This window comes from Cnephaeus nilssonii, assembly GCF_951640355.1.
Source record: "Cnephaeus nilssonii genome assembly, chromosome: X".
Lineage (NCBI taxonomy): Eukaryota > Metazoa > Chordata > Mammalia > Chiroptera > Vespertilionidae > Cnephaeus > Cnephaeus nilssonii.
In genome coordinates, this window is record NC_137071.1 from 27,565,659 (window position 1) to 27,582,531 (window position 16,873).

General features: G+C 38.8%; 1 protein-coding gene across 5 annotated transcripts in view; it reads left to right on the plus strand.

The window, feature by feature from the left end:
* The window catches only part of CHM (CHM Rab escort protein), a 259,080-nt gene that overhangs the window by 209,320 nt on the left and 32,887 nt on the right, over window positions 1-16,873 (plus strand). For all 5 annotated transcript variants that reach the window (XR_013813233.1, XM_079765428.1, XM_079765430.1 and 2 more), the window contains one exon: window positions 3,500-3,596. Coding sequence is in view for 4 of the 5 variants with exons in the window: in XM_079765428.1 (XP_079621554.1) it covers window positions 3,500-3,596 (97 nt within the window). In the remaining variant the exon portion in view is untranslated. The remainder of the gene's footprint in view (window positions 1-3,499; window positions 3,597-16,873) is intronic.

Consider the following 16,873-nt stretch of genomic DNA (forward strand, 5'->3'; position numbering starts at 1 on the left):
CGGCCCAGGTCAGGGTGCATGTGGGAAACAAATGATTGGCGTGTGTCTCTCAATGTTTCTCTCTCTCTCCCTTCCTCCTGCCCTCCTTTCCACTTTCTCGAAAAATCAATAGAAAAAACTATCCTCAGGTGAGGATTAATGAAAAGAATAATGATAAGAAATAAAGTACTTAAATGATTTTGTAGTCCTTAAGGGACTGTTCCGGTTATACTCATGTTTTTAGTCATAATCATTTGATAATTATAACATAACATTATATATTTTAGTGGATCCTCTCTCTTTAATCCTAAAGTACATTTTCTATCATGGACGGCAGCAAAGGGAGTTAGGAGTATGGAGAACATAGTTTTTAAGACACTGTAAGCCCAAAAACGCACGTACAAATAGTAGGATAGTCATGGTTATCAAAATAATTTCTGTTTTGGGAACTTGTTGTAGGCATTTCCTCTGGGGGCTGTCAACCTGATATTACCGTCAAAATCTAAGCATGATAGTCACAGGTAAAAGTCCAGATAGGGCTTTACCTTTTGGCAAGTATTTCCTAAATGAGATGGTATAGTTTCATCAGATTAAAGATTAGATTGAGATTTAATATTGAAACTTTGGTTCTATAGAGAAACATTGACCTGATGGTCATTTAAAGTCATTTAAATATAAAGCCATATAGCATATCAGTAGTGCCTAGGACAGCATATTGTATATCAGTAAACATCCTATATAATAAAAGCGTAATGTGCAAATTGACCAAACGGCAGAATGGCCAGTCAGTGGGGGGCAGGGCCAGTGAGCAGGTGGCACCAGGCCAGCCAAGGCGCGTGCCAGTGGGCAGAGGGAGAGAATGGCAATGGGGGGGGGGGCGGTGCCGTCCCCTGATAGGCTGGCCCAGTCGCCTCCTGCAGTAGGACATCCCCTGAGGACTCCTGGACTGTGAGAGGGCACAGGCAAGGCTGAGGGACCCCTGCCCCCCCAGTGCACAAATTTTCATGCACTGGGCCTATCTTACCTAATAATAGACAAACATGTAAATTGACTGTACCTCCACTATGCCCACAGCCAATCAGAGTGAGTATGCAAATTAACCCAACAAAGATGGTGGTTAATTTGCATGCATAGGCGCCCAGCAGCCTAGGTCCCGGGAACATCCTCAGCACCCAGGTCACTCTGCAGTAGGCCCCGCGTGGGCCCTGAGCATCCTGGGAAGGGCCTGAGCCAGGGGGCCCCTGGGCAGGGCTGAGCCGGCCATCAGAGCCGCGGGGGGGCCCCTGCCCAGGCCTAAAGCCTCAACCAGAGGCTTTAGGCCTGGGCAGGAGTGGAGCCGGCGATTGGAGGGAGCTGGAGGGCCACTACCCAGGCATAAAGCCTGGGCCAGAGGCTTTAGGCCTGGGCAGGGGTGGAGCCGGCGATTGGTGTGAACTACAGAGGAAACACCTTTTCTGACTGCTCATTGGCTAAGCTCCCTGTATGCCACTGGTAATATTCTTAGTAACTTGGGTAATAAGAATCCAAAAAGGTGATCTAGGGTTTTTCCACCACACTTCTGGGGGAAAAAATGAAGGTCCGCTGCTGGAGGGGCTAAGAAATGTCATATCCTGCCCTAGCTGGTTTGACTCAGTGGATAATGCCTCAGCCTGCAGACAGCAGGGTCTGAGTTCAATTCTGATCAAGGGCATGTACCTAGGTTGCCGGCTCCTCCCTGGCCGGGGCCCAGGTCAGGGCTCATGCAGGAAGCAACCAATCAAAGTGTTCCTCTCACTTTGATGTTTCTCTCTGTCTTTCCCTTTCTCTTCCACATTCTCTAAAAATCAATAGAAACATATCCTCAGGTGAGGATAAAAAAAAAAAGAAAGAAAGAAATGTCATATCCTATGAAAGACACATCTTGAAAATGCCTAAAGAAAGTTGTCATTTTTTCATGTTGAAGGGACTGGAGTCCGTGTTGATGAAAACACCTTGGTGGCTGCAGTGACTGGCAGTGGCTGCAGCAGCAGGGTGATGGGGCTGGTGCCTTCCCCTGATCAGCCCGGTAGCCTCCCACAAAAGGAGGCCAGACTTCGGCTTAGGCCCGCTTCCCACAGGGAGCGGGCCTAAGCCATCAGTAGGACATCCCCTGAAGGCTACCAGTATGTGAGAGGGGGCAGGCTGGGCTGAGGGGGACGAATTTTGTGCACCGGGCCCCTAGTAGTCTATAATAATCTATAATAATAAAAGTTTAATATGCAAATCGACCGAACAGTAGAACGACCTTCCAGAACACCACACTATGACACGCACTGGCGCCAGGCCAGCCAAGGTGGGTGCGATGTGATTGGTCAGGGGGGCCCCCGCCATCGCCCCACGATCGCCCTGCAGTGGGAGGCCCAGGCCACCCTCTGTGAGGCGATAGATGGGGGGAGCTCCACGATCGATCTCCCTGCAGAGGGAGGCCCAGGCTACCAGGCTGGCGGCGCTGCAGCAGTTGGGTGGGGCCTCCCTCTGTGGGGCAATCGATCTGGGAGTCCTGCGATCGATTGCCCCACAGAGGGAGGCCCAGGCCACCAGCCAGTGATGCTGTGGCAGCTGTGCAGGGCCGGCCAGCGATTGCCCTGCTGAGGGAGGCCCAGGTCAGCCAAGCAATCACACCCCATGCCTGTCACCCACAGAGGGAGGCGACCGGTGGTGGGGAGGGAGGACAGTGCTGCACAGATGGCAAGCAGTGGCAGTGGCAGTGGCAGGGGCAAGGCCAGCTGCCGGCAGCCGGGGGAAGGAAAGCCTGGATAGGCCCTGATTGCCAGCCCGGCCTAGGGACCCTACCTGAGGGGTCCCAGATTGCAAGAGGGCACAGGCTGGGCTGAGTGACATTCCCTCCCCCCACCCCCCCACCCCCGCATGAATTTAGTGCATCGGGCCTCTAGTTATTTAATAATAATTTTCCATTTCACTTTTAATTCTAAGTTTCTACTTTTATTAATGAAGTCCTTAAATTAATTTGAAGCCATTCATTTTGAAACATTTTGGTATATGTTTGCAAATACTTTGGTGTATATGTTGCCATATACTTTGTTTTAATATCTTTGGAATTTGAAACATTTAAAAATATTTTAGTATTCCGTAACTGCTATTTTTATTCATTATGAATAATCAAAATGGAAAAAATAGATTTAATATGATCTGATTTCAAACACTGAAGTACAAATAATTCAGAAGTAATATGTCATAATTGTATCCTTTGAAAATAAGTGAAGTATTTGATAAATATTAAGGATATTTGAAATATTCATTATCTGTTAATTATATGAATGCACTATAGATGATATAAAATAATGCAGAAATCGGATTTAGGACACATATGTGTGTTACAGATATCAAATTCTTTTCTAAAACCCTTACAAGCTAAATTTTTTCAAACATCAGTGAGCGGTTGAAAAAGACATTCAGTTTTGATATTAACTATACTCTAATGATAGAAGAAATGAAAATGAGATCTAACAGCTATGTCTGATATTTTATTTCTGCTTTTTAGATTTCCATTTTGACAGTGCCAGCAGAGGAACCAGGAACTTCTGCTGTTCGGGTCATTGAATTATGTTCTTCAACAATGACATGCATGAAAGGCACATGTAAGCATAGTAGAGTCTAGTTATTTCTCTTTTGTGTTTGCTTAGAAAGTAAAAGAGGGCAATTATTGTTAAAGTTGCCAGGGTTGTGTTTATAGAGTTTTTTTATTCACAGTCTTGTTCATACAGTGTGTATTCATACAATAAGTCATTTTATACCTACCCCTTGCTTTTAAAAATTTCTGTGGCTAAATCTTCACAGGCACTATTGTTAAGTTCTTCAGTGAAAGAAGTTCTGTGACTTTCCAATTTTTTTTTTGTAATTTTTCTTAAGCTTATTGGAAACATACTTTCAAAAAATTTATTTTCTGCCTAGCTGGTGTGGCTCACTTGGTTGACATTGTCCCATGCACCAGAAGGTTGCCAGTCAGGGCACATGCCCAGGTTGCTGGTTTGATTCCCAGTAGCAGGCATGCAGGAGGCAGTCAATGGATGTTTCTCTCTCATCGATGTTTCTGTCTTTCTCTCCCTCTCTCTTTCTCTCTCTTCAATCAATAAAAAACATTTTAAAATTATTTTCTTTGCTGCTCGTTTTCTTGTTTGCTTTTCTTGTAATTCTTTTTTTTAAATATATTTTTATTGATTTCAGAGAGGGAGAGAGAGAAGAAACATCAATAATGAGAGATAATCATTAAACAGCTGCCTCCTGCACTCCCCACACTAGGGATCAAGCCCTCAACTCGGGCATATGCCCTGACCGGGAATTGAACCGTGCCTCCTGGTTCATAGGTTGACACTCAACCACTGAGCCACCATTATATTGGTATAATGTGTGTATGCCGTTTTATCACATGTGTAGATTCTTGTGACCGTGACAATAAGGATTCCTAGTGATATATAATCCCATTATTGAACTTCTACCATGTATATAAATTCTCAATATATTTCTGTTTAATGAGACTAAAGTTAGAGACTACTTTATCTGTTCTTTTTCCTATATGTATCAAGATTTATTTCTCCAGCACTTTCAGATATTATGCAATATATTTCTTAAAGATGCTTCAATAAGTAGAATTTAACAAGTATACCTTAGACGTCACTGTGCCTAGACCTAAACTGTGTACTTGTAAAGATTATGAAGAAGCAGAGGTTGACATGCCTTATTTGAAGTGTTCATATTCTTATTGCACACCTAATAGAACAAGACAGTATTAACTGAGTGAAATGTACATTTCAGGATAAGTAAAGATGAATGTGAACTAGGCCCTGACCTTAGAGGACTCATAATCAAATGGGACAGATAAGACAAACACAAAAGTAGCTCTAAAAGGCAGAATATGAAAGTACCACAGGAGAGGTACCAACAAACAGTGGAGTCTAGAGATTCATAGGAGGGAAACATAGCAATATCATTAGCTAGGATTATTTTTAATTCTATAAATTTATATTAAGTTTTACTCAAACTTCTTATAAGAATTATGAGAAGCAGAAGACTAATCTGGTTTGGCGTAGTCAAGGAAAACTTGACTCTGTTTTCAAGTATAGTGCTACTATTTACTAAAAGATGGCAAAACTGTGGTAAAACATAAGTGGGAGCTTGATGCCAATAGGGAGAGTGATTAAAACTTGTCCAATATTGCTGTAATTCCAAATTTCCACTTGAAAAGTTGCTCAGAAAAGGTTATTTTTCCTTTAACAGTGATTTGTGATATATGCAAATCTTTACCATGACAGTTATTATTTTCCTGTATTATTTTAATCAGTTTTTATGTCCTTTTATCTGTGTTAGTGTCTTAGTTATAAAATAAAACTTCATCCTTCGTTTTCTAAATTACATTTAATTTATACTTGTGATTATTTTTGTAAATATATTTTTATAAATTATTTTCCCATGTGAAATACTTTTGTAGCCCCAGTCTAATAATACATATTGACAATTTGGAAAATATTTTTTTAAAAAGTACAATTAATATAATTCCTCTACCTAGAGATGTAAAACCAAATTATATTAAAACTAGAGGCCCAATGCACGAAATTCATACAAGGGGCTCAGCCCTCGCAACCGCTGCGGCTGCCCTTGGCTCTCGCAGCCCCAGCTTCATCTGAAAAGTCGTCTGGAAGGACATCCGGAAGGTCTTTCGGCTGTCTGGTCTAATTAGCATATTATGCTTTTATTATTATAGATAGTAAAACCAGGAATTTGACATTGGTATAATGTGTGTATGCCGTTTTATCACATGTGTAGATTCTTGTGACCATGACAATAAGGATCCCTAGTGATACCATTTTTTAGCCACAGCCATCTTCCTACCTACCCAGACCCACTACCTAATCCCAGGTAACCACTAATATGTTTACTATCAATAATTTTTCACTTTCAGAATGTAATATAAAAAGAATTATACAGTACAGTAAAACCTGGATATAATAGACTAATTTGAACAAGGGGGTGTCCATTAAAGCCAAAAGTCCATTATATAATTAAGTAGATTTCCTGAATGCATGTTAAAAATTTAACAAATTAGTTTACCTGTTTTTACTTGTGTAGACACGTTTGGGTAATTAAAATGAAGTATGTATGGAAAGTTTAATTTCATAGAAAAGTTATCTATATGTATTACTGTGGTTTTAAATTTATACTGAATAGGTAATAGTAAATGCATGCATTAACCAGTCACCAGAAGTTAATAAATGCACACAGCTGGGACGTTGCTTAGCACACCTGGATCATCAGCTGGCACATGTTAAAACTGCTGCAGAAAGTCATGCCAAACAACAACAGAACCAGTTACCACCAGATGCAGTATAATCATATGCTAATCATTCACCGAACACTGTTTATGAGTGATGATTCTTGGCTTTAAATATGTAGACTATAGTTGTAGATGTGTAATATTTACTTATTTTTTAATTAAGTCTTTATTGTTGAAAGAATTATATATGCACCCTTCACCCCCTTGACCCCTTCTAGCCTGCCCATCCCTTGCCCCAGGCCTTTACCACCCTATTGTCTATGTCAGTGGTCTATGTCCATAGATTATTCATATATGCATACAAGTTATTTGGTTGATCTCTTCCCACCCACCCACGCCTTCCCTCTGAGATTCAATAATCTATTCCATGCTTCTATGTCTCTACATCTACTAGTATTTTGTTCATCAGTTTATTTTGTTGATTAGATTCCACATATGAGTGATATCATGCAATACTTGTCTTTTTTCTGACTGGCTTATTTTGTTTAGCATAATACTCTCCAGGACCCTCTGTGCTGTCTCAAAGGGTAAGAGATCCTTCTTTTTTACAGCTGCATAGTATTCCACAGTATAAATGTACCACAGCTTTTATATCCAATCATCTGCTGATGTACAGTTGGGCTGTTTCCAGATCTTAGCTATTATAAATTGCACTGCTATGAGCATAGGGGTGCATATATTCTTTCTTATTGGTGTTTTGGGTTTCTTAGGATATATTCCTAGAAGTAAGATCACTGTTTTCCATCATGGCTGCACCAGTCTTCATTCCCACCAGCACTGCACTAGGGTTCACTTTTCTCTACATCCTCGCCAGCACTTTTCTTTGTTAATTTCTTAATAGTAGCCATTCTGGCAGGTGTGAGGTGATACCTCATTGTTATTTTAATTTGCATCTCTCTAATGATCAGTGACTTTGAGCATTTCTTCATATGTCTCTTGGCCATCTGTATGTCTGCTTTGGAGAAGTGTCTATTTAGGTCCTTTGCCAATTTTTTAATTGGATTGGTTGTCTTCCTTTTGTTAAGTTGTATGAGTTCCTTATATATTTTGGGCAATAAACCTTTATCAGATGCATCATTGCCAAATATGTTCTCCCATAGAGTGGGCTCCCTTTTCATTTTGTTGATGGTTTCTTTTCATGTTGAGAAGCTTTTTATTTTGATGTAGTCCCATTTATTTTCTCATTAGTTTCCTTTGCCCTAGGAGATATATCTGTAAACATATTGCTACCTGACATGTCTGAGATTTTGTTTTCTATGGTTTTGTCTTGGATTTTTATGGTTTCACGACTTGCATTTTAGTCTTTTATCCACTTTGAGTTTATTCTTGTGTATGGTGTAAGTCAGTGGTCTAGTTTCATGTTTTGCATATATCTGTCCAATATTCCCACCACTTATTTACTTATTTATTTATTTTTAATTTAAATTCTTTATTGTTTAAAGTATTAAATATGTCTCCTTTCCCCCCCCCGACCTCTCCCCGCCTGCCCCCAACCCCCAGCACATGCCCTCACCTCCCCCCCGCCCCCGTCGGAGTCCATTGGTCATGCTCATATGCATGCATACAAGTCCTTTGGTTGATCTCTTACCCCCTCACCACCACCCCCCGCCTTCCCTCATAGGTTGGACAGTCTGTTTGATGCTTCTATGATTCTGGTTCTATTCTTGTTAATCAGATTATGTTGATCATTATATCCCACATATGAGTGAAATCATGTGATATTTATCTTTCTCTGACTGGCTTATTTCACTTAGCATAATGCTCTCCAGGTCCATCCATGCTGTTGCAAATGGTAAAAGTTCCTTCTTTTTTATAGCAGCATAGTATGCCATTGTGTAGATGTAACACTGTTTTCTAACCCACTCATCTGCTGATGGGCACTTACCATAGGCTCTATCCAAATCTCAGCTATTGTAAATTGTACTGCTATGAACATAGGGGTGCATATATCCTTTCTGATTGGTGTTTCTGTTTTCTTGGGATATATTCCTAGAAGTGGGATTACTGGATCAAATGAAATTCCATTTTTAATTTTTTGAGGAAACGCTATACTGTTCTCCCACAGTGGCTGCACCAGTCTGCATTCCCAATAGCAGTGCACGAGGGTTCCTTTTTCTCCACATCCTCTCTAGCACTTGCCGTTTATTGATTTGTTGATGGTAACCATTCTGACAGGTGTGAGTTGGTACCTCATTGTTGTTTTGATTTGCATCTATCAGATGATTAATGACTTTGAGCATGTTTTCATATGTCTCCTGGTCTGCTGTATGTCCTCTTTTGAAAAGTATCTATTTAGGTTCTTTGCCCATTTTTTGATTGGATTGTTTATCTTCCTTTTGTTAAATTGTATGAGTTCCCTATACATTTTGGAAGATTAAACCCTTATCGGAGATCACATTGGCAAATATGTTCTCCCATGCAATGGGCTTTCTTGTTGTTTTGTTGATAGTTTCTTTTGTTGTGCAGAAGCTTTTTATTTTGATGTAGTCGCATTTTTTTATTTTCTCCTTAGTTTCCATTGCCCTAGGAGTTGTGTCTGTAAATATATTGCTATGACAAATGTCTGTCATTTTGCTGCTTACGGCTTCTTCTAAGATTTTTATGGTTTCCCAGCTTACATTTAAGTTCTTTATCCATTTGAGTATATTTTTGTTTATGGTATAAGTTGGTGGTCTAGTTTCATTTTTTTGCATGTATTTGACCAATTTTCCCAACACCATTTATTGAAGAGACTGTCTTGACTCCATTGACAAATATTAACTTAGCATAATGGCTTGGGTTGATTTCTGGGTTCTCTGTTTTGTTCCATTGGTCTATATGTCTGTTCTCGTGCCAGTACCTGGCAGTTTTAAGGACCGTGGCTTTGTAGTATAGCTTGATATCTGGGATTGTGATCCTTCCAACTTTGTTCTTCTTTCTCAAGATTGCTGCAGCTATTTGGGCTCTTTTTTTTTATTTTAAATGAATTTTTGGAGAGTTTTTTATGTTTTTGAAATATGCCTTTGGTATTTTAATGGGGAGTGCATTGAATCTATAGATTGCTTTGGGAAGTATGGACATTTTAATGATGTTGATTCTACCGATCCATGAACATGGTATATTCTTCTGTTTGTTTATGTCTTTCTCTGCCTCTTTTTTCAGCGTCATGTAATTTTCCTAGTAAAGGTCCTTCACCTCCTTGCTTAACTTTATTCCTAGGTATCTTTGTGTGTTTTTTTTTTTTTTACATATTAAAGGGGAGGTTTATTCTGCAGTAACGAGCGAGATTCATTACGGAGGAGGTAGAGAAACCAGGATTAGAGTAGGAGGAGGAAGAGGAGGGACCCAACCAGGCTGTCTCTGCAGACGGAGAGACGGAGAGAGAGGAGAGCAGCCCTAGGTATCTTTTTGTTGCAAAGGTAAATGGGATTTTTTTTTTTTTTTAGTTTTTCTTTCTGTGAGTTCATTATTGGTGTATAAAAATCCATAGATTTCTGGGTGTTAATTTTGTTAATTATGCCAAATTCATTCATTAATTCTAGTAGTTTTTTAATGGAGTCTTTGGGGTTTTTTATGTGCAATATCATGTCATCTGCGAATAAGGACAGTTTTACTTCTTCTTTTCCAATTTGGATGCCTTATATTTCTTCTTCTTGTCTGATCACTATGGCTAACACTTCCAGCATTATGTTGAACAGGAGTGGTGAAAGTGTGCATCCCTGCCTTGTCCTTCTTCTTAGAGGAAATGGTTTTAGTTTTAGCCCATTGACTATGATGTTGCCTGTAGGTTTATCATATAAAGCTTTTGTTATGTTGGAGTATGTATGATCCCTCAATTCCCACTTTGCTGAGCATTTTTATCAGGAAAGGGTATTGGATTTTGTCAAATGCCTTTTCTGCATCAATTGATATGATTATGTGATTTTTGTCTCTCAGTTTGTTTATGTGATGTATCACATTTATTGATTTGCGGATATTGTACCATCCTTGCATCCCGGAATAAATCCCACTTGTTCATGGTGTATGATCTTTCTAATGTAATGCTGCATTGCTAGAATTTTGTTGAGGATTTTAGCATCTATGTTCATCAGGGATATTGGCCTGTAGTTTTTTTCTTTGTGGTGTCTTTATCTGGTTTTTCAATTAGGGCAGTGCTGGTTTCATAGAAAGAGCTTGTAAGTGTGCCTTCCTCTTGAATTTTTTGGAATAGTGTGAGAAGGATAAGTTTTAGTTCTTCTTTGAATGTTTGGTAAAACGCCCCTGTGAAGCTGTCTGACCCTGGGCTTTTGTTTGCTGGAAGTTTTTTGATGACTCCTTCGATTTCCTCCTTAGTTATCAGTCCGTTGAGATTTTTTGAATCTTTTTGGTTGAGTTTTGGAAGGTCGTATTTTTCCAGGAATATGTCCATTTCCTCTAGGTTGTTAATTTTATTGGAATAGAGTTGTTCATAGTATTTTTTTTACAATCCTTTGTATTTCTGTGGGGTCTGTTGTTATTTTGCCTCTTTCATTTCAGATTTGGTGTATTTGGGTCCTCTCTTTGCTTCTTGTTGAGCCTGGCTAGAGGTTCATCAATCTTGTTTATCCTTTCAAAGAACTAGCTCTTGGGTTCATTGATCTTTTGTATTTTTTTTTTTGTGTGTGTGTGTGTGTGTGTGTGTGTGTGTGTGTTTTTGTCTCTATGTCATTTATTTCTGCTCTGATTTTTATTATCTCCTTCCTTCTGCTCACTCTGGGCTTTTCTTGTTGCTCTATTTCTAATTCTTTAAGTTGTAGAGTTAGATGATTTAATACCACTTTTTCTTGTGTTTTTTTGTTGTTGTTTGTTTGTTTGTTTTTATTGTTGTTGTTTTTTTTTTTAAATAGGCTATGAACCTCCCTCTCAGGACTGCTTTCACTATGTCCCATAGGTTTTGGATTGCTGTGTTTTCATTGTCATTTGTTTCCAGGATGCTTTTAATTTCTTCTTTGATCTCCTTGGTAACACAATCATTATTTAATAGTATTCTATTAAGCCTCCAAGTGTTTGAATTTTTTTTATTGTTTTTATTGTAGTTGATTTCTAATATTATGTCATTATGGTCTGAAAACATGCTTGATATGATTTCAATCTTTTTTAATTTGGAGAGACTTTGCCTGTGCCCCAATGTATGGTCTATCTTTGAAAATGTCCCATGTGCACTTGAGAAGAATGTATGTTCTGTAGCTTTGGGGTGAAATATTCTAAAGATGTCAATTACATTCTTGTGATCTAGTGAGTCATTTAGGATTGATGTTTCTCTGCTGATTTTTTGTCTAGAGGATTTATCCAGTGATTTCAGTGGAATACTAAAGTTCCCTAGTATGATTGTATTGCTGTCTATCTCTCCCTTGATTTCTTCCAGAAGTTTTTTTAATGTATTTTGGTGCTCCTGCATCGGGTGCATATATGTTTACCAGAGATATATCCTCTTGTCGTATCGATCCCTTTAGTATTATGAAGTGGCCTTCCTTATCTCTTGTTATGGCCTTCACTTTGAGGTCTATTTTGTCAGATATAAGTATTGCTACCCCAGCTTTTTTTTCATTTCCATTTGCCTGAAAGCTATTTTTCCATTCCTTCACTTTCAGTTTGTGTAAGTCTCTTGTTCTGAGGTGGGTCTCTTGTACACAGCATATATATGGGTCATATTTTCTTACCCATCCCTTCACTCGATGTCTTTTGATTAGAATATTCAGTCCATTTATGTTTAAAGTTTTTATTGATAGGTAATTGTAGCTATTTTTATTTTTTGTGCCTGTTTTCCTTCTTCCTCCTTTTGTTTTTCTTCTTTTTACAACAGTCCCTTTAGCATTTCTTGCATTGCTGGCTTGGTATTGATAAATTCCCTTAGACTTTTTTTTGTCTGTGAAGCTCCTGATTTCCCCTTCAATTTTGAATTATAGCCTTGCTGGATAGAGCAACAGTTGCCAACTGGTGGTCCGCAGACCACTGGTGGTCCATGCTGTCTGAAAGTTTGGTGACTGCTGGGATAGAGTATTCTTGGATTCAGTCCCTTCCTTTGCATTACTTTGTATACTTCATTTCATTCCCTTCTGGCCTGAAATGTTTCTGTTGAGGAATCATTTGATAATCTAATGGGAGATCCTTTGTAGGTAACTCTCTGTTTCTCTTCTAGCCCTTAAGGTTCTCTCTTTGTCGTTAATGTTTGCCATTGTAATTATGACGTGTGTCTTGGGGTGGGTCTTTGGGGGTTCAACTTATTTGGGACTCTCTGCCAACACCATTTATTGAAGAGACTATATTGACTCCACTTTATGTTCTTGACTCCTTTGTCCAATATTAATTGATCATAATAGCTTGGGTCAATTTCTGGCATCTCTATTCTGTTCCATTGATCTATATTCCTGTTTTGGTGCCAGTGCCAGGCTTTTTTTTATTACAGTGGCTTTGTAGTATAACTTGATATCTGGTATTTTGATCCCTCCAACTTTCTTCTTCTTTCTCGTTTGCTGTATTTGGGGTCCTTTTTGGTTCCATATAAATTTTTGGAGTATTTGTTCTAGATCTGTGAAATATGCCATTGGTATTTTAATAGGGATTACATTGAGTCTGTAGATTGCTTTGGGTAGTTTGAACATTTTCGTGATGTTAATTCTACCAATTCATGAACACAGTGTATTCCTCCACTTGTTTATATATCTCTCTATCTTTTTTTCAAAGTCTGGTAATTTCCAAGTACAGGTCTTTTACCTCCTTGGTTAAATTTATTCCTAAGTATCTTAATTTTTTTGTTGTTGCAGTACTAAATAGGATTGTTTAGTTTCTCATTCTGAGACTACATTATTGGTATATAAAAATGCTATAGATTTCTGAGCGTTAATTTTGTATCCTGCTACATTGCCAAATTAATTTATTAAATCCAGTAGTTTCTGGTAGAGTCTTTAGGATTTTTTTATGTACAATATGTCATGTGCAAATAATGAGAGTTTTACTTCCTCCTTTCCTATTTCAATGCCTTTTATTTCTTCTTGTCTCCCAGTATTATCCTAATAAATAAAAAGCCAGGGGCCATCATGACCAAACAGCAGGCTGCGTGGAGTGACCAGGGTGGCAGGGGGTTAGTCAGGGACAACCAAACGACTGTACAGCAGGCTGCGTGGGGCAACCGGGCCAGCAGGGGGTTAGTGAGGGACAACCAAACGACTGGACAAGCAGGCTGCATGGGGTGACCAGGCTGGCAGGGGGGCAGTAAGGGACGACCAGCCCGGCAGGGTGGGGCAGTTAGGGGGCAATCAGGCAGGCAGACAGGTGAGCAGTTAGGAGGCATCTGTCCCATATTGTGAGAGGGATGTCCAACTGCCAGTTTAGGCCCAATCTTGGGGATCCCCCAAGGGGTCCCAAATTGGAGAGGGTGCAGTCTGAACTGAGGGCACCTGCCCCCCCGTTCATGAATTTTGTGCACCAGACCTCTAGTGTTGAATAAGAGTTGTGAAAGCAGACATCCCTGTCTTGTTCCTGTTCTTAGGGGAAATGGTTTTAGTTTTTGCACATTTAGTATGATGTTACCTGTAGGTTTGTCATATAGTCCTTTATTATTTTGAGGTATAATCCCTCTATTCCCACTTGACTGAGAGGTTATCAAAAAACGGTGCTGGATTTTGTCAAATGCTTTTTTTTGTGTATATTGATATGATCATGTGATTTTTGTCTTCCAATTTGTTTATGTGATGGATGACGTTTATAGATTTGTGGATATTGTACCAGCCTTGCATCCTCAGAATAAATCCCAGTTGGTCATGGTGTATGATCTTGTTGGTATATTGTTGAATCCAATTTTCTAATATTTTGTTGAGGATTTTAGCATCTATGTTCATCAAGGATATTGGCCTGTAGTTCTTTTTCTTTGTAGTGTCTTTGTCTGATTTTGGAATTAGAATAATGCTGGCATCATAAAAAGACCTTGGAAGTATTCCTTCCTCTTGGATTTTTTTTAGTAGTTTGAGGAGGAAAGGTGTTAGTTTGGTAAAACTAGGTGGTAGTTTGGTAAAACTCCCCTGTGAAGCAGTCCAGGCCAGGGCTTTTTGGAATACTGCTTCTATTTCATCAATTGTTATTGGTCTATTCAGGTTTTATGATTCATCCTGATTCAGTTTATGGAAAATTGTATTATTTTAGGAATTTGTCCATTTCATCCACATTGGCCACTTTGTTGGCATATAGTTGTTCATAGTATTTTCTTACAATCCTTTTTATTTCTGTGGTGTCAGTGGATACTTCTCTGCTTTCATTTCTGATTTTATTTACTTGGGTCCTCTCTCTTTGTTTCTTGATCAATGTGGCTAATGGTTCATCAATCTTGTTTATATTTTCAAGGAACCAGGTCTTGGTTCCGTTGCTTTTTTTAGCCTCTGTCATTATTTCTGTTGTAATCTTTATTATTTTCTACATACTCTGGCCTTTTTTTGTTGTTCTTTTTCTAATTCTATAAGTTGTAGGGTTAAATGGTTTGTTACAAATGTTTCTTGTTTTTTAAGGTAGGCCTGTATTGCTATGAACTTCCCTCTCAAGATTGCTTTTGCTGTGTCCCAGAGATATTACGTTGTTGTGTTTTCATTTTCATTTGTTTTCTTGAATTTTCTGATTTCTTTCTTGATCTTATTGGTAACCCATTCGTTGTTTAATAACATGCTATTTTGCATTCATGTGTTGAGTGTTTTTACTGTAGTTGATTTCTAATTTCATACCATTGTGATCTGGGAAGATGCTTGATATTGTTTCAATCCTCCTGAACTTCTGGAGACTTTTTTTTTTTAATGTTCTAACATGTGGTCAATCTTTGGGAATGACCCGTGTGCACTTAAGAATGTATATTCTGCTACTTTGGGGTGAAATGTGTTATAAATATCAATACAATCCATCTGATCCAGTGTGTCATTTAGAGTCACTGTTTCCTTGTTGATTTTTTAAAATATTTTTGTATTGATTTTAGAGAGTAAAGGAGAGGGAGAGAGAGATAAAAACATCAATAATGAGAGAGAATCATTGTTGGGCTGCTCCCTGTATGCCCCCCACTGGGCATCGATCTCTCAACGCAGGCATGTGCCCTGACCGGGAATTGAACCATGACCTCCTGGTTCATAGGTCAATGCTCAACCACTGAGCCATGCTGGCCAGGCTCCTTATTGATATTTTATGTGAAAGATCTATTCAGTGAAGTCAGTGGGGTGTTGAAATTCATACTATGACTGTATTGCTGTCCATCTCTCCCTTAAAGTACTCTAGAAGCTTTTTTTAATGTATTTAGGTACTCTTATATTAGGTGCATATATCTTTGCCAGAGTTATAACCTCTTGTTGGATCGATCCCCTTAGTATTAAGTAGTGACCTTTACTGTCTCTTGTGATGGCCTTCATTTTGAAGTCTATTTTGTCAGTATGAGTATTGGTATGCCAGCTTTTTGGTTGTTTCCATTTGCATGGAAATTTTTCCATCCCTTCATTTTCATCCTCTGTGTCTTTTGTTCTGAACTGGGTCTCTTATGGAGAGCATATATTTGGGTCATGTTTTCATATCCATTTGATTACCCAATGTCTTTTGATTGGAGCATTTAATCTATTTACATTTAAGGTTATTATTAATAGTTACTTGTTTATTGCTATTTTAATTCTTTATGCCTATGTTACTCTCTCTGTATTTCTTATTATTACAGCAGTTACTTTAGCATTTCTTGCAGTGCTGGTTTGGTGGTAATAAACTTCTTTAACCTTTTTTGTCTGGCAAGCTCTTTATTTTACCATCTATTTTGAATGATGGCTTTCTTGGATATAGTAATCTTGGTCTCAGATCCTTGCTTTTAATTACCTTGAATACTTCATGCCATTCCCTTCTTGCCTAGAGAGTTTCGGATGAGAAATCAGCTGACAGCATTATGGGAGCTCCTTTGTAGGTAACAAATTGGTTTTCTCTTGCTGCTTTTAAGATTCTCTCTTTGTCTTTAATTTTTGGCATTTTAATTATGATGTGTCTGGGCATGGGCCTGTTTGGGATTTTCTTGCCTGGGATTCTCTGTGCCTCCTGAACTTGTGTGACTTTTTTTTCCACCAGATCAGGGAAGTTTTCTGGCATTATTTTTTCAAACACGTTTATATTCCTTGCTCACTTTCTTCCCCTTCTGCCACACCTATTATGATAATATTGTTGCATTTCATGTTGCCCCACAGCTCCCTTAACACGTCAAGCACCCCACCTGTTTTGTCTTCCGGGCAGAAAGTATAGTGTCAGTCACCGGTGACTGACATGGAGCTTAACATGTTAAGCTTTCCTCCTGTTTTCTTTACTTTTTTTTTATTTTTGTTCTCTGATTGCGTGATTTCTTCTACCCTGTCTATTAATTCACTAATCCAATCCTTGGCTTTCCCTAATTTTCTGTGTATTCCTTCTACAGTGTTCTTTATTCATGCTATGTCAATCTTCATAGTTACTATATCTTTTCTCATGCCATTGAGCATATTTGCCATCATTATTCTGAACTCTGTGTCTGATCAATTTCTCATCTCCATTTCATTTAGCTCATCTTCTGGAGAATTCTCTTGTTCTTTCATTTGCGACTTGTTTTGTTGTTGTTTG